The following is a 23753-nucleotide window of genomic DNA, read 5'->3' on the forward strand; positions in this document are numbered from 1 at the left end:
CCTATCTCACAAAACAGACCATTGTCACGATGAGTCTTGCACTAACTGTCACAGAGGATGACCTCTGTATATCGCGTCTTAACACCAACTAACTCGCTCCTTCCCTGTCAAACAGTTTTCTTTCAGAGGAAACAACACGATTTTCAAAGGCTCGCTCCTGACCTACCCAAAATTCAATGTATAGTCCCTTTTAGCGGACCCTAATGGTTTTGTCGCCAAAATGTCTGGGTAGTACACTTTCATGTAATATTTCATTTATTCTTAGATTATCATTGCTTGTCATCTGTATTGAGTTTGACCACTGGATAGAGGAAATACTAAGCTTTAAAACGGTGTATCATACACTTTGTTATCCAAATGTTAAATACTTGTTTTCGTATTGTTTTCCCCGGCGTCACTGTACATTTTCTTTGTAAACAATCTTCCTTGCCGAACCAGTCCATGTGCGTTTGTTTACATCGCCAGAGTACTCTAGCGGTGATCTCTCGCAACCTCCATACACACATTTGTTCATGGTTTTTCACTTTTTTTCACAATAATTATCATGAATCAACAATATATTCTATATTACATTGTACCTAATATTCCTCTGATTATATTTACATAGGATTCCAGCAGTGACATTCAATTTAGAATTAATAATCAATAAAGATACACATATCGACTGCTATGACATTCACGGTACTGCGTATCGCTGTCGTCTCAATTACAGCAATGTCAACACCAAGCACAGTAAAGTAATAAGCTTTTGTTTTAAAGTTAAGGTAACAACGAAAAATCTTTTCTGACCAAAATTACATCTTATCTTACATTTCTACAATTCTAAATATGTAATAATGCTAAGATATGACTGCATTCATAATTTTCAATGGGGGGGAAAGCCCACTCGCAGGAAGAGCAGAAGCTCTTCCTTGTCGAAACCGCGCTTTAAAGAAAAAAAAATATAGGATAGTTTTCTGGCGGGATCCAACTGACGCTTTCGAAGTTTCTAGTGTCAAAAATGGTCACTTGAAGAAAATCTAACACCTTATTGTTCCCAAGAATTCTAACCCACTTGCTAAAATATCTGAGCAGAAATATACAAAGGTAATGGGATAGGATCTATGTCGCCAGGCCACTATCTGCAGCAACGTTAGCAACTCTGCTCGCTTCTACCTAACTAAGTTAGAAGTATGATTTAAATATATGACCTAGATAAAATTTCTCTCATATCACAATTATTCTTTAACTTTAGATAGCAATCCTGGGTGCACGTACACAGCTTTTAACTGCTACGGAACATTTCTTTCTTTCTTTTTTTTTTTTTTTTTTTTTTTACTCAGTGGAGCTTTTCCAAGTTAAGTTTTCTTTCCTACATATATTTTATATTCCAAATAAAAATGTTTAATTCACCAATTTTATATACTAATTAACCTAACATTACATATATATATATTCTTAATTAACCTATAGATATGTAAATTATTCTAATATTATGCAAAAATTTCGGGTGAAATTAACATAAAAATTTTAAATAGAAAATAGCTATATGTGTGCCTCCTATACTATGCAGTGGAGATCTACAGGCAATCCTCATATCCAACATTTGACCTCAATCCCTCAACTCATTTCAAAATTGGGGCCGCGGTGGCTCAGTGGTAGAGCGTTCACTTCTGATGCTTGGGGTCCCTGGCTCGATTCCAGCTCGCGCCAAGTGAGCTTTGTGGTGGGCCAACACCGTGTGCGTGGGTTTTCTCGGGGTTCTCCCGTTTCCTCCCACTTTCTTCATTCCACCATTTCACTCATCTCTCATCATCACCGTCTCCTTTAGCCTAACCGGCATAACCGTGGGACGTTAAACTAAAAATTCCATTTCTTTTCTTTTTTTTTCGTTTCAAAATTAACATAGCATTTCTAGACATTTTCTACGTTCTATCTTCCCATTTTGCCCTCACTTATCGCCCACCCTGTATACGGTTTGCCACTAAACACCCTCTTTTTCTCTGTTTCTTTTGGTGCTGAATCCAGTGCCAGCAATCATTTTCAGCAATTGAATTCACCAAATCGGAATGTTCCCTTGTGAGTCACTTACGCAACGGAAGTAAAATGTTGTTGTAGAAGGTTGTGGACGATAGAAATATTTCACAATCATTTACACCTGGTAAAATAGTTGTGAAGAAAATTAACAACAAATATGTTAACAACTCTTTTAATTCTTATGTGAGATACTGATGTCAACATCTTTTAATCTTTACGCCTTTGAAAGGAAACATGTTTTCTTGACTCGGTATCTGTTATCAGCATTTCAACTTTGTTATGAGAAATGTTGGTAACTCTTTAAAAAATATATATTATACAAGTGTTTAGAATTTTAGATATACATAGATATTTTACATATATCTATTATATGTATTTTAGAGTTTGTTTTTAGCGAATGTTTACATCACGTTATTGTAACGCAAGTGTTAACATTTCCATCAATGTTACTGTTGATCTGCTTGTGTTTAACGTCCCACAACTGTGCTCCGAGGTTAAAGGAGCAGACGATAATGACGATACTGAATAAAATTTGGGAATGAAGAAACTGGGAGAATAATCAGAAAACGTATTTTCGTTTTTCAACACTTAAACTTTATTTTTATACATTAAAGCTTGTAAATTTCGTGATTCTTGAAGTTTTAAGATAAATTGCATGCACAATTGTGAATTAAAAAAAAAATACAACTGCAATTGTGTACAAAATAGATTTCAAATTGATCTTTTGCAAAAGAAGTATTATAATAAATAACAGGCAAACTTGGGGAGGGGAAATTTGCAAACCAAGGTCGGTACCCCCCCAAAAAAAAGATGCCACAAGGAGCGTTTCAAAACGCTCTTTTTAAATATTAAGTTTGGATTCAAAGTTTTGACATTGAGGGTCCTAATATGGTCAGTGGAAAGGAAATGGTAAACCTCGAGAAAATCCACGCACACAGTGTTTGTCCACCACAAAGTTCACTTGACGCGAGCTGGGATCGATCCAAGAACCCCATGCATCAGAGATGAACGCTCTAGCATACAGAAATTATCCAACAGCGTTTCATTAAATGATTTTATCAATGATTTTTTTTTCACCAAGTTTGGAGACCCTACTATTCCTCATTATGAGCATAATAATTTTAAATTTTTGCCTAGAAAATATAATAATAATAATAATAATAATAATAATAATAATAATAATAATAATAATAATAATAATAATAATAATAATAATAATAATAATAGCATGTGACAAACCCAATGCGTCACCCTTTGGTCCATCCACACCCTTCACTCCCAATTCTTCGGAACGGCAAATTTTGAAGTCTGAACCAAAAAGAAAAAAATACATTACGTCATATTATTTTGTGCAAATCGATGAGCGCGCGCATGCAATTCCTCATTCGCTGCACCCACCAATCAAGCAGTTCTGTTTCTCCGCGCGACTCAAAGCAAGGTTCGTTTGCCACTTTGCTTAGCAGTAGCCGCACCAGCCAGGAGTCACTTGTGCAAGTGTCGCCGGTGAATGGACTAGTCCTGCCCTAACAGTGTTGGAAACCAGTGTCAAGGTCAAATCTCTTGCAGAAATAAGTGCATGAAACATTAGGCTCTGTCCATACAGAAAGGTTCTCAAACTAGTACAAGTGACGTCACATTTTTTCTTTTTCGTTTTTGTAATTGCGCACAGTGCACAAGAGAGAGAGAAACTAGACTGGAATTTTTCCATTCCTGCAAGCAAAGAACCAACACGCAAAGCGACATAAGAAAAAAGAAAGAAAGAAAAAGAAGGCCGAGTGGTGCAAGGCATCTCGTGCTGTCTTCAGTAGTCCGTCAGCTGGTGAGAGATGAAGCCTCCGAGACAAGGTACTCTTGGTTATTCGGTCCTTACAAGGATCAACGATCTACGAGACTGCTCACCTCTCGATGTGGAGAAACCGGCTTTTCTGGTAAGCAAATGTTTCTATTAAAATTTTATTTCTTTCTAAAAATAAATTTCTCTTCATGATTTGCTGACATATGGTTAGTGCGTTATTCCGGGTTCATTTCCAGGCGAAAGTTTTCGGGTGTTTGCTCAACCTAGCATTATGAGACAGCCATAGACTTCCGTGGGTTGTGAAGCCAGAACTATTGAAAATCCACTGCTGGATAAAGATCCCTCCAACTTCTATCTACAGCCACGTTACTCCAAGACTTTTTATTTTTGTATAAGGACTTTTTATTTTTGTATATATATATATATCTTTTCTTCTCTCTTGGTATCCAGTTAAAAATTCCATTAGTTTATTGATCATCATTTCTTCTTTCAATGTCTCCTCCAGTCCACCAAGATCTAGAGTGGTTGGTTCCAGTGCTGTAGTCCTAAAATTTTCAGAGGGTATACGCTGATTTGTCATAATCTATCATTGTCATAAGAGACATTGAAGGCCTTTTTTTAATGAACAAGTGTAAATCGTATGTGTTAATAATATAAAGAAAACATTACTGTTTTATAGTCTAAATGCATTTCATGCTATTTTCTTGATGACACTCCGTACTTAAATCACACCATTAATAACATAAATGGATGTAGGTATGGAGAAGGAACCAACTCACTCCGAGAAGGAACAGAAAAAAATGGAGCCGATTTTTTTTTTCATATATTTAACATATCATATATTTAACATCTGCTAAGAATATAAGAGGAAAATGATGATATAGTCACTTTATCATTGGAGTTATGGCCCGGTACACTTACATGACTAAGATTAAGCAGAGAGTAGCCTATACGGTGTGTACCGCCGTGTATCCTCGACTACAACCCTGGTTGGTTCATCTATAGTTCAGCGCCCTTTGAGCACCAATTCTAAATCACCAAACCACATAAGCTCCCACAGGATCTCGCACACCGAATTCGAGTCCGCTATCAATATAGCCACGAGGGGTCTAAAGACCGTTATTTTGTTTGTCCGTTTATTGAAGTTTATTGTCGCTTTTCAACACTGAGGCTACACGAGACGTGGACCTACAGTGTATGGTTGAATCCGAATCACTGTAATTCATTCAAATCCTTTTCCCACGAGAATTGAACCAGGAATACCTTTATTCTCACAATAATATTCGCATCATTCCTCCTATCTTCGTTGTGATTCCTAGCACATATTTTCATATTTCATTGTATAGTGGATGCTTGCTTTCGTTAGTGTGCACCTCTCTGATGCATGGGCCTACACTGTATATCAAAACAGGAAGAATATATTGTTGAAAACGTACGTTTTAAATATGTTCGAATATTTTTTTTTCAGTAGCGTTGTCTAGGGGGAGCCTCAGCAAGCATATTCTGTATATATATATATATATATATATATATATATATATATATATATATATATATATATATATATAGTGGCAGATCCAGGTTATCAAGGGAGGGGCTAAACCATAGTTTGTCGCTTCATCCAGTGTAAAGTAGGATTGAAGCCTATTTTATCCAATGTATACCTGAGCGTCAAGGGGGGCTGTAGCCCCCCTTGGATCCGTGCCTATATATATATATAATTCGTTTCTCAAATGAGCATAGTCTGACAAATTTATCGGATCAGGGGTAGCCACCTCCCCCAAGGGTTTTGCCCGCCCAAATTTACCATTTCCCCCCAAATTTACCATTTTCCTCCAAATTTATCATTGAGCCTCGAATTTTACCTTTCTGCCATGAAATTTACTATTATGGCCTATGAATTTACAATTATGTCTCGTAAATTTATTTTTCCTATCCTCTCAAATTTACCATACTCCAATAAGATTGTACGATTGCCAATGAAAAATTATGCCAATCTCCTCTCTCCCCCTTCAAAAAATCTCATGGGTACAACCTGTGCCCTAAAGCCTGTCTCTGGGTATCCCTATATTGGATGTTACGGATTTATCACATACCTTTCTCGAGGATGAAATTGATCTTCCTGCCACAAAGCCTCAAGAGTCTTCATCCCGGCGAAATTAAAATACTGCTAATTTTACAGTAATTATGTGATATCTTCAAATAGATAAAAGATAATCGAAATGTGGAACAAGAGCGCCCTAGACAATATCATTTTACATGAGAAACCGTTATCACAACTCATTTATCTGCTTTCGATTACGAGCCATTTTGAAAATCGGCATTTATTTTCGCGTTTCTAAACGGCTGAAAACGGAAAGATACTAGGTGACTTATGATAACGGTACCTCACGCAAAATAATATTGTCTAGGGCGCTCTTGTTCCATATTTCAATTATCTTTTATCTATTTGAAGATATCACATAATTACCGTAAAATTAGCGGTATTTTAATTTTGCCAGGATGAAGACTCTTAAGTCAAGCAGCTGGCGATTTAATGTTGGAGAATGTGTAGTTCTTAGCACAGCGCAACTCTAGCCGCCATATTTTTTATCTTTTTTTTTCTGACAAGTTCGTCACTTCTTACATTCACGTAGTTTTCCAACACTCATCTTGACTCTGGGTGTACTCCGGATTGCAAACCTCTCTAGTTTTCCCAATAGTTACCCATATACTTAGGCTATTTCATACTACTAAAATGAAAAGAGAAACTCCCTCGTGGCTATTTGGTTAGCGTCCACGTCTTCAGCACAGGAGACCCGGGTTTGATTCCCAGCGGGAGCTCATGTGGTTCATATACCATGTTAAGCTGTAGGTTCACGTTTCATGTTTGGTGAAAATAGACGGTAAGCTTCAAATTAACCAATCAACTAAAAGTGTGAGAATTTACTTCGTTTCATTTCTTTTGAGATCTTCCAGGAACTGCCCAGATTTCCTAGTATTGCTTACGAGACAAGACGAGAAATAAGTTTTCTCGTGTCGTCTCGTAAACGCTTGTTTTTCTTTTTTTTCTCTCGTCTCGAAAAATTCTTTCTCTTCTCGTCTCGATTTCTTGCTTGGTTTTGTAAATGTATACCCTGAATTTGTTTTTCGTAATTTTATCTATAGAAGTAAAATATCATAATCCTTCCGTGTCATAACAGGTACACGAAGAATGTGATAATAGGAGTTCTTAAACCATATTTATTATTGGAGTATTTTGTGTAATGATTTATGTATCTTTAAATGTTGGAAAATGCTCTTCATTATGTTGGTAGTTGTTCTGACACTTCATTTTTTTTTTCTTAGTACTATGAACCATGTAACACCAAAACAAAGTTTGAGATCTAAGACGTATGAACTAACGTTTCTTACGAGACTCGAAAGCGAGACGAGATTTGTCATGTTTTGCGCCTCGTCATGAGTTTAAAAAGGTACACTCATGTCCAAAATGATTGTCGCATATCTATAACTGTCTTCTTGTAAGAATATAATTTGATAATGATGTTGCAGGGTACTTTTAATACTGATACTATGTGTATAATCCGGGAAATGTATATTAGTGGTAAATTTCATAGGAAAAGAATTATAAATACGAAAATTAGAATGAGTAAAACGAAATGTTTGCTAAATGGAGAAGAAAGTTTAGTTTTCGTTTTATTGTTCTTATTTACTGCTCTTTTGACATGAAATTTGCCACATACATGTCTTTACCGACTATACACATACTAACATTATAAAAAACACTGGGCGAATTCGTTATCAAATTATATTCCCACATCAACATATTTATAGACATGCGACAATAATTTTGGACATGAGTGTACTTCTCGTCACGACTCTCGCCTCGTCTTCGAGATGAGACGAGAGCAACGAAGGTTGTTGCAATTTTTTTCCCCAGTGGAAAAAATACACAGCATTTTTGGGGGGAGTAAACACCATATATATATATATAAAAAAACACAATAACACCACAAAACCAACTCCAAAAATATAAGGTAGGTGCCATGTTAAGGTTGTTGGATTTTTTACGGCCTTAATTTTCATGAAACACAAAGAACAACACACGTGTGTTTGCAGAGTAGCGTTTTCCACGTGTAGAAAAAATGTACCAATGATGCCACTCACTTCTGTTTTGTACCCAAGGTAAAAAAAAAAAAAAAAAAAAAAACAAATTGGCGTGTTTACGAACACGTGCAGGTAATTACGCCAAGTCTAGGATTCTCTAGAAACCTGTAATAAATCTTGCAACTGCTAACATCATCTGTATTATACGAACTCAAATATTACTACATAGCATGGCTGAAGCAAAAAATAGAATAATCAAAGTGTAAAATGAAGATAAAAGAATAAAATGTAAAAACGATAATACTCAAAGTTGAAATGAAGTTCCAAACTGAAAACTTTTAATCCGTAAGAAGATAAACAAACAGTGTCACTGTACTGTGACTTAAAGTAATACACCGATATTATATGGAACATGTGGGACTAATGAAAACATCTTTTGTCTTCTGCAATCAATCATACACAAGCCCTGGCGTATTTTGCTGCACCATGCTTGGTATTGATGTAGTAGATATGGAATCACAAATACTGAAGTTACGCTTACAAAATAAAGTGTTCTTAGACGGATACGAGATAAGGCGTACATTGCTGTAAACAATTGGCAATGTTCTGAGTTTGCACGGTACTAATAACTGATTCTTACTTCTATTGAAATAATAACGTCCTTCCACGTAACCTTCCCGAAGCAAACAACACTGCACGGTGCACAGTGTAGTACTAGACCCTAAAACCCGGGCGAGTATTTAATATCATACCGAAGGTAAGTAAATGATTTCTATTGTGGGACGTGAGCTAGCAGCTTTTTTTTCTTGGGCTAGTAAAATGTTGTTGCTTATTTGCATCCCTAGTTTAAAGCAATAAAAAATATAATTAATACATAAGATAATGTAATTTTCCTGATTTCCCTGACTGTTCAATATTGTAGGACCAGGTTTTGGCTATAATATATCTTTAAAATTATAGGTAAACACAAATTAATTTAATTTAATCGATTATTTTAAGATAGACTACTAAATGGTAAATATTTTTGTCCGGGTTTCAAAACTACTAGTAAATACTCCACTGTGCGGCGTGGCGGTCTCAGCGCTATCTCCCGCAGTATTCATCAAATCAGGCTTGTTCAAGCCCGTGGCACATATTGCAGATGTATTCTAGCGGATTTCGCCGGAAACGTCCCAGCACTCAACGTGGCGTATTTAGCTGCACTGGCGTATATACTTGCAATTACCTTACTTCAAAACATGAATTGAGATGATAAACTTGAATTGAGATGTGATTATAATTACTTTCTTCAATTATGTTTCTCAGTACACGCCTAGTTTCAGAATTACGTACTTATCTAAAATACAATATCACTGAAAACATATATATATATATTTGGGAATCATACATAAGAAATTTGGTTCGTGCTTGATCAAATTCGATGTAACGGTGTTCAATTGTAATCTAGAACAAGAAGGAATGCATATAATTTAAACTACAGAAGTTGATTCACTTACATTAAGTCGAATTTGAATGTGCTAGGAAATGCTGTATTTTCACTACTGGTTGTCTTCGATCTGCAGATCACCTCTATTGACTATTGTTTGGCATCAGAGTTTCCATTGCAGGAGACTATGTTCCTGCTGTACAGTTCGCGCCATAGAAATTGTTACAAAAATTCTAAGTCCAAATTAATAACAAACTCGTGCCCCGTTTTCTTATGCATCCAGAAATACATGTCTCAATCGATTAGTTGCTTCTAGTATTCATTACAACTCCTCCCCGTCCTCCACTTCTCCTTGTCTAAATCAGTGAGTGTGACGTAGTATACTCTTTCCATTCAGCTGAAAAAGAAACAGGAATCAAGTTTACAACGTCATAGCTTTAAAACAGTCTTTTCCATTCTTTGTTCTGAAATATTTTTAAGAGCCTAACAATTTTCCCAGAGTTTCATAAAGACCTTTAGTTTCATTCTTTCCCTTCTTTAAAGACAGCAAGCTAGTAAGACGCTCCCTAAGAAATCTATGGAAATTGCCAATAACGGCAGTAGGTTTTGTGCTTCCTAAAGTCTGTAATGCACGCACAGAGCTCTAAAATGTCTACTGACAGAAATGAGTGTTATTCAATGATTCATTTAATTTCTTTTCAGTAATTGCAAGCAAAAGTTCCAGGGGAATCATTTGGGCAGGACAGGAGGGTGTAATTCCACCTCCCTTGAGCTTCATAAATACGTATTGTTTGATCAAATGCATAGTAATACACTTAAAAAAGTGAAAATCTTATGTCGGCGGAGAATTCCCCCCCCCCCCCCGAATAAAAACTAAAAGACACTGCCTTTAGTAAAAAACCTATAGAGTTACGATAGCACATTGCTAGAGAGCTTACATTTGGTTTCAAGAGTTGAAGGTTTGATCTCAAGCCATATGAGTTACTGGGCGACATTGAGAGAGAGGGAGGTAGAGAGAGATTCAAGTATGGAGACAGAGAGGGATGATTTATATACTCAGATTTAGAATTGGGGGGAAAAAATCGGATTCCACTCCTCTTTATAGGCTTTTCACAGGTCAGTGATGGTGTGGACTCGGCGACGACACAGGCGCCGCTTGGAGAGTCCAAAAGCACAGTTCTTGGATTGGCATCTGGACTCTTTGACAAGGATGCCAGAGAAGGAAATTGCCAAAATCCCAGTTTCCTGTTTCGTACGGCGATAGAATTCCAGCCATATTTTCGCCTTCTGCTGGATGCCGTGTCTTCGTGCAGTTCAACCTGGTTCACGTCCTATTCGTACAATGTTGGAATTTCATACTGGCACATTTCAGTCAGGAGATGAGTCTGGTAGTACCAGCAATGATTTTGACTTTTCGCTTTATCTTTCGGAGATGCAATTTGCCCTGTAACGAGAAACCGCCGATAATCACTAACACTTTTAGCAAACGGTTCAAGCTAATCACGTAGATGTAGTGGGCACAGGACTTTGTGCCGCATATTTTCGTATAATACAATTCACAGGGACACAATCTACACGAAAATTATGCACTTGACACATTTCTACGACGCGCGACGCCGTGAAGTTAGCGTTGGAAAGGGCTATAATGAACTCTATCTAAGAGTCATCTGATTGGTCATTTGGTCGTTTCGTCTGCTGTCACAGAAGGAAGTTAAGTTTCAAAGACATAATTAACAAGTATCAGTGTGACGTGTACACAACATTAGAAAAATTGGTTTGAACGGCGTGATATTTTCTAAGTTAATATTGAAACCGGAAGTGGTAGTAGATTTCTACAACTTCCGGTTTTAGTAGAGAGGTTAGAGTAGAGATGGAATATATGATTTTGGCACTTAATTGATTGCATAAATGCGTTCCTCGTTATCTCTTATCGCAACGTTTCCCAACCGGTGTGCCGTGAATGGGCCGCTTGTGTGCCGCGAGGACTCGAAACAAAATTATTAATTTTATAGCAATCAAATTGTAAAACGTAGGGGAAAATGTATGTTTGTATTTCACATTACTATGAACCTCTACTATGAATCTATAATTTTAAGTTTCATACCGAGTTACTGTTCTGTACATTTCCAATGTTGAAAAAAGTATTTGTTGTCATTGTTATGACCATTATTGCTTCTTTATTGTTGCAGACTATTTCGCAACTTGAAAAATTAAAATATCATTCAATCCTTTCGACAAATTACCTACATTTGTGTTTTAAAAATAAAAGAAATTTGTTTGTTCGTTCGTTAGTTAGTGATCTTCCTTCTTAGTAAAAGGAAGAAAGCGTATTTTTAAAATCTTGAGTCCAATATTTCATTGCAACTGTTTTCTATTTTAAAATTAGAATGAAAAATAAGCATAATGATTTACCACGGGAAAAAAAAAAACAGTGTTCGAGCTTTCTTCTCTGCGAAAAGGAGATCAATAATCACAGAAAAAATACCAACTGTGTTTTATATTTACAAATAATATCTATAAGTGTGGTGCGAGAATCCAAGTAACACCCGTAGTGTGCCGCAAATTGAAAAAGGTTGGGAAACGCTGTATTATCGTCTTTATTCTATAGTGGTCAACATGAACTGGTTGATTTCTTTCACTTCCGGTTTGAATAGAAGGTGAAGAGAGAAGATTGATGTATCATTAAAATGCTAAATCGATTTTAAGAAACATCTTCTCGCTGTCTTCTATCATTTTTGATCTATGTAGATCAATATTGAAACCGGAAGTAATAATGGATTTCTATCACTTCTGGTCCTCGGGACGCTTAATCGATTGTACGAAACCGCTTTTCGCTATCTATTATCGTTTTTTCTTTATAGTAGTCAACGTCAAAACCGGAAATGGTTAATTTCTACGACTTCCGGTGTGACTTTATCCTCCATTAACGAACTGGATTCCTAGTTTTTGATCCTCTATATCATGGCCAAAATTGTAGTGATCCATTAACTAGTTTCTGAGATTTTTTTTTATCTCGCAGACGGCCACATTTTTTCCTTTCCACACAGAGAAAAATCCGTTCTCCGGACAGCGGTATATTGTACAAATATACAGAATCCTCTTGCTTACTGCAAAAATCAGTACGGAGCATACGTTATCCATATGCTACATACACACTGCCCTTAGTTATTACATCATGCCGTTGCAGGATGTCTGACATCTAACAGTTTTCCGTATATCACATGCATATTCCTATGTTACATTCCTCAGCTATATGTTATATACGTCCATTTGTATGTGATATCCTATATTGTTTCATACGAAAAGTACATATAAATGGAACATTTATACGGAAAGTATTATAAAACACGTTCTGCTGTACGTTAAGTCCAAAAACTACAGGAAATTACGCATGTAACCTACCTTTTTAAGCACGCCACCTACAATTTATTTTCTCAGTGCAGGCGGATGGACACATATGGGCGACCAGTGTACTCATATAAAGAAGTTTCTGTAAACCTAAGTCCTTAATAAAAAGTAAAACTATAAGGTAACATAATATCCAGAGAGAATAAGAATGTCCTAAAATAATCTTCAGTTATCTAAACCTTTGCCTCTGGATTAGCGCGTGAGCCTTTAGTGCATATAGTTCCAAGTTCGATTCTTCTTGGGAGAGTACTAAGAATTTGATCACAATACAGTGTTCGATAGAGCTTTAAAATGTGGTGTGCAGGAAGATGGAGGAGATAAAATGGACAGAGAGAGTAACAAACAAAGATATTTTAAAACGGATAGGAAAGAAGATGACGCTTTTAGCCAGCATCCATCGTAGGGGGGCCTATTGTATAGGGTGGCCAGATGTCCTGCTTTAGGCCGGACGGTCCGGCTTTTGCAGATCCTGTCCTGTGTCCGGTTTAGTAGTCGAACCGGACACCCATTTGTCCTGCTTTTCAGTTGTCTCATTATAAATGTTTAACTTTCCATTGCTCGATGGCTCCAGTTTCAGAAATTTCAGAATTTCCTAATTATTACTAGTACATTTTTTAAGTTGTAAAGTAAGAAAAGTTTGGAGTTCCAAAATTTGGTAGAAAAACGAAAGTATGATGTCAGTGAAACAACTTTACATATGAGACTCTGATTGCTTTCGCTTGGAAATCCCGACTGTTTTTTTTTTTTTTTTTTTTTTTATTATTATTAAGATTTTGTTAGTTCTGTTGAGGCTTGTAATATTAAATCCATTGACAAAGATGGATTTTACGAAGAATTCAAGGTATTTCAAGAAGTAGCAGCCTCATGTATGTTCAAGAACTATACAGCTATTGAAAAAGGGTATTTAAAACTTTTTCGACCGTGCGAAAACATCAAACGAAAAAGAGAATTTGAAGAAAGTCGGTTCATTTATAATTATTTCCGTACAAATTAGTAATGCTTACTGCGAACGGGTATTTTCATTAATGAATGCTTCTTGGTCAAAAGAACGCTACCGACTTAATATCTTCACAGTTAAGTTCGAACTTGGTTTATTTCAACTTGAGAGGAAAAAGTGAGAATGAAATGTGTAGTAACATATTTAAAGAATTCTTGCAAAAGAAGCGTCTATTAAAAGCCGCTCGAGGAGCAGAGAAATATAAATGAAATAATAATTTTAACATGTAAATGTAGCTTTGTCAGCTCGTATAAACACAATTAATGAATTGAATTATCATATATGGGGGGAAAGATTTACAAATTCATAAAGTTCGGCTTTCTAAGTCAGTGTGTCCAGCTTTCTAATCATTGCTTTCTGGCCACCCTACGATTGGATTGGACAAATCTTGCGAAAAATTGTCTTCTTCATACCGCCATAGAAGGAAAGATGGAAGGAAAGCGAGGAATAGGAAGAAGAAGAACACAAGTGTTCGACGATTTGAAAAATAGAAGAAAATATTGGAAGTTAAAAGAGGAAGCTGAAATTCGAGAAACGTTGAAGAAACATTTCCAGGCTAAAAAAATAATAGCCTAATAAAAACTAATAAAAGAAATTAGTCCCATGACTTACCAAAAGGCAGAATACTTAATAATAATAATAATAATAATAATAATAATAATAATAATAATAATAATAATAATAATAATAATAATAATAATAATAATAATACGCTAGTTCAGATTGCACCTTAAACTATAGCCTGACGTCTCATACACTCTCGTTGCTGAAAGGGGATGCTACACTTCAATATACGAGTATTTTGAATCTGAATTACTTTTGCTTAAGCCATAGCTAAGATTTTGAAATAAAAAAAAATGAAGTCCATAGTTTCACATCTCACGGTTGTTCCCTGTATGCTAAGAGAGAAAAATGATTAAGGAGAGCGGATGATAATAAAACTAATTGGTGGAATGAGAAGGAAACGCGACAACTCCGAGAAATCCAGAAATACAATGTTGTCCATCACAAACTCACAGGGATCCCTATCGAAGCAGGGACCGTTCGTACCAGAGATGAGAGCTTTACCACTGAACCATTTTGTCCCATTAACAAAGAATTTGTATTATTATGAACAAGGTCTACCCCCCCCCTAAAAATGATTCTGAGAAAGTTTGTTTAAAGGTAAAAAGGAACATAGTTCGACAGCCTCTCAGGGAATACTTGATTTCCAGTAATCCCTCCCCCTCGATACGCCCTTGATTATGAATAAATGAAATCGCATTACCGAATCTTTTTTTAAATGAAAATACAAATATAAATGGCGTTATAAAATTGGTTCGAAAGTCAAGTCTTTAGCGCTTGAAGTTGTCAACCTTTTCAGTGTGCAAATAAATTCATGCATCCATTATATATCTCAGATGTAGCACCTGGAGAATAAAAATGGCATCATATAATATGCGTGTATGTACTTTGTCCATGACACTCTTCAAAACATTGTATAGCATTTGTCATTTACATTTGCCCATGCTCCAGTAATTGCACTAAACAAACCATATGAGTTTGACACTTCAAGGTCTCCCTTATATAGAAGTCAGTTGAATACAATTCACTTCAGATGAAATGGAGGATAGCATAATAAAAAGCTGTGAGGAAACACACGGGAATTGCTATGTATTGTTTATTAAATTACGAAATAGGCAAAAACCGCAGACAACAAATGAAACAGACATTATTTACATTTAGTCATCTATGTTGTCAGTTATGTTCAAACGTAAAATTGATTTTTCCCCTTCTATTTAATTATGACATGACTTTTAAGATTCTTTTGGGAATATTATTCAATAGTATTTCGAAATAACTTAAATTGTTCAATATATATGATCTTGATTTGAATTGCATATTGTATAGACGGTGACTCAAGCACTTGATAGATATCCCCATATCCCTTGACATCTGATTATGTATATGGTAAAGCATAACAACTTACTGTGCTCGGACACTTCAAGGTTGCTAATCACCTGGTATTGTATAATATAACGTGATCGATCGAGGACAGAATACTAGTAAAAGAATGTTTATAAACTTTAGACCTATACACAATGAATGTAACAGTTTGTACAATGGTTGAGAAGAGCATGTTATAAAGTTTTTAAATGCCGAAGAAACATATTATATGTCAATTAGTGCAGTGGCGTAGTCAAGGGAGAGTTGGGCATGATACGAGACGAGAAATAATGTTTTCTTTTCTCGTCTCGTAAATTTTGAAAAGTTTCATTTTGAAAAATTCTCAAAAAAAAAAAAATAACTAAAATAAAAGGTAGACCTCAGTATGTGAATATAACCTTGATGAGGTTATAGGGTACATCTGAGTAATGTTGCTCAGTTACACTTATCGTGTTGATGCAAATTGCTTTAGTGCGTAAGGTATGGCATGATAAGGCTATTCTATCTGTACATTTTAGTTTTTGAATTCGCAAATCGAGATCATATATTGTATAATGTATATATCATGCAAGCTACGAGTAATGTATTTGTCCATCGAAAAAACAGTTATAACTAAACAGTACATTTTGCGGTTCTTTTTCCTCTATATGCCGAATAAATCTGTAAGTTACATTACACTATTAAGGGTCCTCACTACAGCGAAATTAAACTACCGCTAATTTTAAAGTTTTTCTGTAATATCTTCAAAACTAATAAAAAATATTCGAAAAGCAGAAACGTAGTGAAGTAGACAATACGATTCTGCATGTGATACCTTTACCACAATTCACCTACCTGCTTTTGGTACGCCGCTCTTTACAGAACCCGCAGAATCTGTTAAATCTATCTACAGTTGCAAATCGAAAGCAGATAGGTGAGTTGTGATAACGGTATCACACGCAAAATGTATTGTTTAGTTCACTACGTTTCTGCTTTTCGAATATTTTTTTATTTGTTTTGAGGGTATTACAGAAAAACTAAAATTAGCGGTAGTTTAATTTCGCAGTATTGAAGACCCTTAACACGTTCGCTGCTGAGGACATCCATCGGCGTCCAGTACTGAATTTGGCATATGCGCCGGACGCCTCTCGGCGCTTGTCCCTGCAGCTGATTCACTTTACCACCAGCGCTAGTGCAGGTATTGACGGGAAAGTGAATCAGCTGCAAGGACAAGAGCCGAACGGCGTCCGGCGCATATGCCAAATTCAGTACTGGACGTTGATGGGCGTCCTCAGCAGCGAACGTGTTAAGATCTCCAGGGGTACGTCGCAGTTATATGGAAATCACTCATTGTATTCTCTCGAAACAAGATAAGTCACTATCAGAAATCCCCCTATCACGTTCCAAATACGAAAATGTGCTTGCGGCTATATTTCAAGTACTATCAAAGCGTGAAAATGAAATATTTCAGTTTAACGTCTCACGATTTGTCTTTTTAGGTTAAGGGAGACGATGAATAAAGCAAGTGCATGATAATGGAAGAATTGGTGAAATGAGGAAGTGGGAGGAAACGAGAGCATCCCGAAAAAAAACACGAACACCATGTTGTCCACCACAAACGTACTTTGCCGGGGATCCAACCAGGGACCCCACGCACCAGAGGTAAGCCCTCTACTACTGAGCTACCGTGCCCCACCCCCAATACAGTAAAGTCCCGAAAACTCGGTCTAATGTGGACCGAAGGATAGCCGAGTTTGTGAAAATGCCGGGTTATTGGGAATGGGTTAAAAAAGGAATAAGTACGAGTGTTTCCTCAGAAAATACAGTTACTGTACTTGTATGTATTGATTGTTGTATTGAGAATACAACAGAGAATAAACTGTCCAACCACCCTTAAACAAAGGAAATGTGTGTATCTCATGAAGGCATAGAGCTTTTACTATACACGAAAATGAAAATTAATGTGTATATACTGTACAGTAATTTACGTGATAAGACAGACTTCAGGAAAATACTTGAACGGGTCTGCACGCGAGGCTTTTTCGCTCTGCCAGAATGTAGCCGACTGCCGGGTTATCGAGTGCCGTATTTTAGAGACTCTACTTAAATAAGTTTAGATACATGCTCGGTAAAGAGATTATAACCAGCTCATTCCGTTGATTCTGATATGAACTTGATTCTCAGAACATACAAGAAATGATGACAACTTTCTTATGAAAGATCATAGGTTTTCTATACACGATTCGTTTGTAAATAAATTAAGACACGTGGAATTTTACGCAGAAGCTTGAAGGTTAATTTTTAAATTTAGAATACTAATAACGAAATTTTTGTTGTTTAATAGTGGCAACTTATTCGCTGAAGGTGGGTCAAGTTAACATTAAATATAATCAACTATTAATTGCTAAATAACCTGTTTATTAACAAAAGTAAGAGTTTTATGCGTGTATACGGAAGAGCAAAATTTGCCCACGCGGAAATTAATTTGTATAACAAGATTTTTTTGTTTCTTTTTTTACCTTCATAAAAACGCGAAAGGAGCTCAGGTGACAAAATATATGCTATGAGCAAATAGCTTGCCTTGAATATATTTATAATCAATGTATTAACTTCAGGGCAAGCACAATATAGCACGTGACATCTAGAAACTATTTGTACAGTTCTTAGTATAAAACAGTGGTCTCGTTGGACCTTGTAAGTCGAAAAGATCGTCTTGGCTAATACAATATCACTGTCTTTTCTAATGAACATCACGGATTAAGGTGGATCACCACCCGGAAGTCAGTACATATTTTAGGTTATTGCCTTAACTAGTGCACAATGAAACGTTACATATTATAAATATTGTACTATAAGATAGAGTAATGTTTCAGCTACAGCACAAGACACTTGATTCATTTGGTTGTGCCCCCTGATATCGGAAAATGTAAGAAATAAAAGAAAATATTTGATTCGTTTCACAATCAGCACACAAGATGGCACTTGCTGTAAGATCTTACTAGAAGTGCTCAGTTTTACAAAATGTCTACTTGTATGTTTAAAGTACTTTAAAGTAACGATCTTATTACGAAATAGATATATTGTTTGGCCGTTTTTCGTGTTATGTTTCATACTTTATTTAAATATTAATTTACATTTAAGGAAATAGATTTTGAGACGAAACTTGCGCAGAACGCCATAATGCGTTGTTGCCAAATTTGCACGTTTACTGTAATAGTCGCAATAAGAAAATTCCTGGATTCTAGCGTTCCAGTTCGAGAAGCGGAATTGCGGTAAGAGTCGTAAACTAATTTCTCTAGTAAGTATCCAAGCAGAATTCCATGATTACTTTCTTTATTATCTGGCATCAGTAAACACTCGACACTATCTGGCAACGCCACACTATTTAAGCAGCGTTTGACATAGCTCTTGGAACACCTAGTGATCCACCTTAAATGCAAACATTGTAACACACACACACACACACACACACACACACACATATATATATATATATATATATATATATATATATATATATATATATATATAATTAAATTTTGCAGTCCCAGTTCGTTTAAAATTACCTTAGTATCTACCAAAACTTACAACAATAATTATTTCAATAAATTAAACTATATTTATTTCTTTTAAACTTTGTATTTCCTTAATACTTTCATTCATTTCGCAGAGATTGAAAATACGCTTCAATCAACTATGGCTACTTCACAGCATTAAAAAAAAAAAAAAAAATCACATTTAAACAAGTCTCGCCACAGGATTGGTGTCCGACCAGTAACGAACATTCTGTTTGTTCACCTCACCAGAAACTTAAAAAGTTGACCACATTTGTAAATATGACGTCGTAGGCGAAACGGGGATTTTGGCGTATTTGTTCTGTTGCCTATTCCAAAAATTCCAAATGCCGATAGGGGATCTCCTCTAAAGATGCTGATGCACTTGTAGCTTGTAGGAGTATCACTTGTGCAGGGAGAAAACACACATGATGGATGTGCAATAACATAGCATTGGATTACATCGTAGAAGTAGCTTTGGTACAGCTTGAGAAGAATGTGAACCTGCTTTAAGCAACGATTTTATATTGATTTTTAAAAGTAAGCAAAAATTGCATAATAGTTTTCAATAAGAAAACCAACGCGTTGAGAAAGTACGCGAGAATATATTTCTATAGAAGATTTCTTGTTGTTTAGCCCTGATTTGTGTTTACCTTTCATTTCTAAATAAAGCAAGTCTAAATATACATGCAAGCTTACAATTGAATCAAATTTTACATATATATATATATATATATATATATATATATATATACAGACTGTCCCATAATTCGTGTGTAAACTTTAATTTCATAGTACTCAGAACTGGTAAAAGCTAGAACTGTGAAATTTGCAGGCAATTTAGAGGAAGGTCAGAAGATTTGTTTGATAGCAAAATGAGATCGCGGGTATTATTGTTTGCGGAGTTACAGGGTCAAAGGTCAAAATGCGATTTTTTCCTTATGGGATTTCAATGTTAAATAGTAGTCTCACATGCCATTTTTTTGAATATCCATCTCCGGTAGCAAAAATTGGTATATCGACATAAATTCTGATCCGAAACAATGTGATAACGAGAAATTTGGGCAATCGTGACCCGGTGACCTCTAGCAGGTCATCTGTGACCCTTGAAGAAAAAGCTCCCTTTTCAACAGCTTATTGTACACAATTCAGTTGAAGATAATGTTAAAAACACATATGCACAAAGGATCTACTGAACATCCTTTTTAGCAAAACGAAGAGGTCAGCAATATCATCAGAGGTCAAAGGTCACGTAGTTAAAATGTCATATTTGATGTGTTAACAAATAAGAAACTGTGACATTGGAAATAATGCTTTGAAGTGCCATAGAACACATGCATAATGATCCTTCCAACGAGTGTGTATGGGCATAGGGAAAAGGTCATCATAAGAGGTCAAAGGTCACGCAGTTAAAATTTCCTGTTTGATGTGTTAGCAACTATGAAACTGTGGCGTTTGAAAAATGATTTGAGCTACCATGGAACACATGCATAAAAGGTCTTTCGAATTGGTGTATATGGGCATAGGAGAAAGGTCAACAATGTCATAAAAGGTCAAAGGTCACGCAGTTAAAATTTCATGTTTGATGCGTTAGAAAATATGGAACGGCGACGTTTGAAAAATGATTTGACGTGCCATAGAATACATACAGAAAGGTCCTTCCAACGGATGTGTATGGGCACAGGAAAAAGATCAAGAACGTCCTTAAAGGTCAAAGGTCACGCAGTTTCAATTTTATGTTTGATATATCAGCAAGTATGAAACTGTGATGTTGGAAATACGGGAGCCATAGCTGCCATAGAAAATATGCATAAAGGTCTTTCCAATTGGTGTGTATGGGCATAGCAAAAAGGTCAACAATGTCATAAAAGGTCAAAGGTCACGCAGTTAAAATGTCATGTTTGATGTGTTAACAAGTATGAAACTCTGACGTTAGAAAGAATAATTGGAGCTCGCATAGAACACATGGATAAAGCTCCTTCCAAGGGGAGTCCATGGTCTTAGAAAAAGGTTAATGTCATAAAAGGTCAAAGGTCACGCAGTTAAAATATGATAGTTTGTGTTAACAAATATGAAAGTGTGACGTTTGAAAAGTGATTTGACCGCCATAGAATACATGCAAAAAGGCGCCCATGGAATACATGCATAATTAATGGTCAACAGTGTCATAAAAGGTCAAAGGTCACGAAATAAGAAGTTTATAGTTCGTATATTGGCAAGTATGAGACGGCAATGTTTGAGAACTAATTTAGTTGGTATGGTATATAAAATTAAGAATATTTATTTGGGCTCTCGGAAATCTTTTCTTTTAAATAACAAGAATATTTAATTTTAGGAAGTCATTATAGAATGCGAACTATTGTGTGCAGGGCATTCTAGGGCATAGTGGGTGCAGGATTTTCTTTCGTCTAGATTCTAAAAAACATATTATTTGGGTAGCATTTTCCAATGAAAATATCACATGTAAATGCAAATCACTGTTCTCAAAAAAAAAAAAAAAAAATCCTGAGAACAGACTGTACTACAGATTGTTCGTTATTTCTTTGTATTCATATAAAAAAGAATAATGCATTGAAAATAAACTGTTTCCAAGCAATGCATATTGTTGTGAAGTTTGAGGGGAGAACAAAGATGTCCCTATTCTCATGGAAAATAAATATGGCAGCCTTAATATTTCCTTGATGCTTACCCAGGAAATTGAGAAAATAAAAATAATTCCACTGGAAATAAATTGCTTCCCCATATGTAGGAAGAGACGCACTCTTATCGTTTATTTATACCCTTTCATGACTGAAGCATAAACACGACCTGTTTATGTTTTGAACTCACGTCAAATAATCAGTCTATTTCGTTCACAAGGGTGGTTTGGTGTTGCTAGAATGATAATCTGGTAGGACAGAGACAGTGAGGCAGTGGAGTGTGGAGCTGAGCTTAAAATTAAATGAGTTGGTGAATCTTGAGTGTTTGGGAATATTGTGCGTCTTGGGGAGTGTGTAACAAAATAAAAGCTGTTGTATTTCTTATTTTCCCTATACTCATAGGCCTACGTGTTTGGAAGTGTGTGTGTGTAATTGTGTAAGTCCCAGTGGATATTCTAACAAAGGAACAACGTGCCGATTTGCATACAGTTCTTAGTAGGAAGTAGGTTAAAAAAAACGCGGAGAAAGGCGTTTGCACGGTGGGGTATGAAAATAAGCAATACCCAAATTCTTCATCTTTGCAAACAGTTTCGGAATAACTGTTTTAGAAGGGAACATCTTTCTCAGCGACAACGAAAGGCAGAACCATCTGTAAGGATCTCTACCGAGGATTCGTTCTGTGCTTAGTTCACCAAGAAAATCAATCCGTCGCCGGAGTGTTGCATCCAACGTTAAAAGAAGTTTGCTGAGTAGGATATTGCGTGTGCTTGAGGTTCAGACGTACAGTATGAAGATTGTAAATAAATTACATGATGATTATTTCGGTGCCAGAATTTTATTTTGTAACTGGTTGATAGACAAATTAAATGAAAATCCCATATTTTTTATTTCAACTTATAATGTCAGATGAAGCTTTTTTTTTTTTTTTTTTTTAATGGAAGAGTGTCTTCGTTACATAAACGGTTCTTGGGACCCAGTCCACCGGCGGAAAGAATTGAACGCTGTGCAGATCAAAGGGGTATTATCGTGTGGATGGGAATAACAGCAACTGTTGTTATAGGGCTGTTTTTCTTCGAAGGAAACGTTAATCAACTTACATACCAAAATATGTTGCGAGAATTTCTTTTCCCTGAACTTGATCCCTTAAATCTTGATCCACACAATGATATGTGGCTTCAACAGGATGGTGCTCCAGCACATCGTACTAGGGCAACATTCCAAATTTTGAGAGGAAGTTTTGGAAACCGTTTAATAAATAGTTTCTGATGTTGAGTGGCCAGCTGGAAGTCCTGATCTAACCCCATGCGACTTCTTTCTATGGGGCTTTCTTAAGCATCAAGTTTATAAAACTCCTTCAGTAACACTTGAAGAACTTCGACGATCGATACAGCGTGCCGTTGAACAGATAACTCAAGACACTCTTGAAAAAATCTTCACAGAGACACTTATACCCAGAGTGAACTTAAGTTTAGCACATCATTGTTCAGAAACATACCTACCATTTCCTGCAGCATTTGAATTACAAAATTAGGCTTCTCCACCTTATGGCAATATTGACCTTTCATTATGGTCATGTGCACCCCTTGGAAGGATCTTTCTGCATGTGTTTTATGGAAGCTAAAATCCATATTTAAAACGCCACAGTTTTATACTTGCTAACACATCATACATGAAATTTTAACTGTGTGACCTTTGACCTTTTATGACATTGTTGACCTTTTTGCTATGCCCATACACACCAATTGGAAGGACCTTTATGCGTGTTTTCTGTAGTAGCACAAAGCATTTTTCAAACGTCTCAGTTTAATACTTGCTAACACATCAAACATGAAATTTTACCTGCGTGACCTTTGACCTTTTACGATATTGTTGACTTCACACACACACCAATTGGAAGATCTTTTCTGCATGTGTCCAGTGGCAGTCA

General features: G+C 36.0%; 1 protein-coding gene across 1 annotated transcript in view; it reads left to right on the top strand.

The window, feature by feature from the left end:
* Nucleotides 1-3448: 3448 nt before the first annotated feature.
* LOC145662450 (sodium-dependent proline transporter-like) overlaps nt 3449-23753 on the top strand; it is a 152006-nt gene continuing 131701 nt past the window's right edge. The window contains exon 1 of the mRNA XM_081728038.1: nt 3449-3944. Coding sequence (XP_081584164.1) covers nt 3843-3944 — 102 coding nt within the window. The 5' untranslated portion in view covers nt 3449-3842. The remainder of the gene's footprint in view (nt 3945-23753) is intronic.

Source organism: Thermobia domestica, chromosome 10, assembly GCF_964235325.1.
Source record: "Thermobia domestica chromosome 10, izTheDome1.hap1.1, whole genome shotgun sequence".
In the NCBI taxonomy this organism is placed as follows: domain Eukaryota; kingdom Metazoa; phylum Arthropoda; class Insecta; order Zygentoma; family Lepismatidae; genus Thermobia; species Thermobia domestica.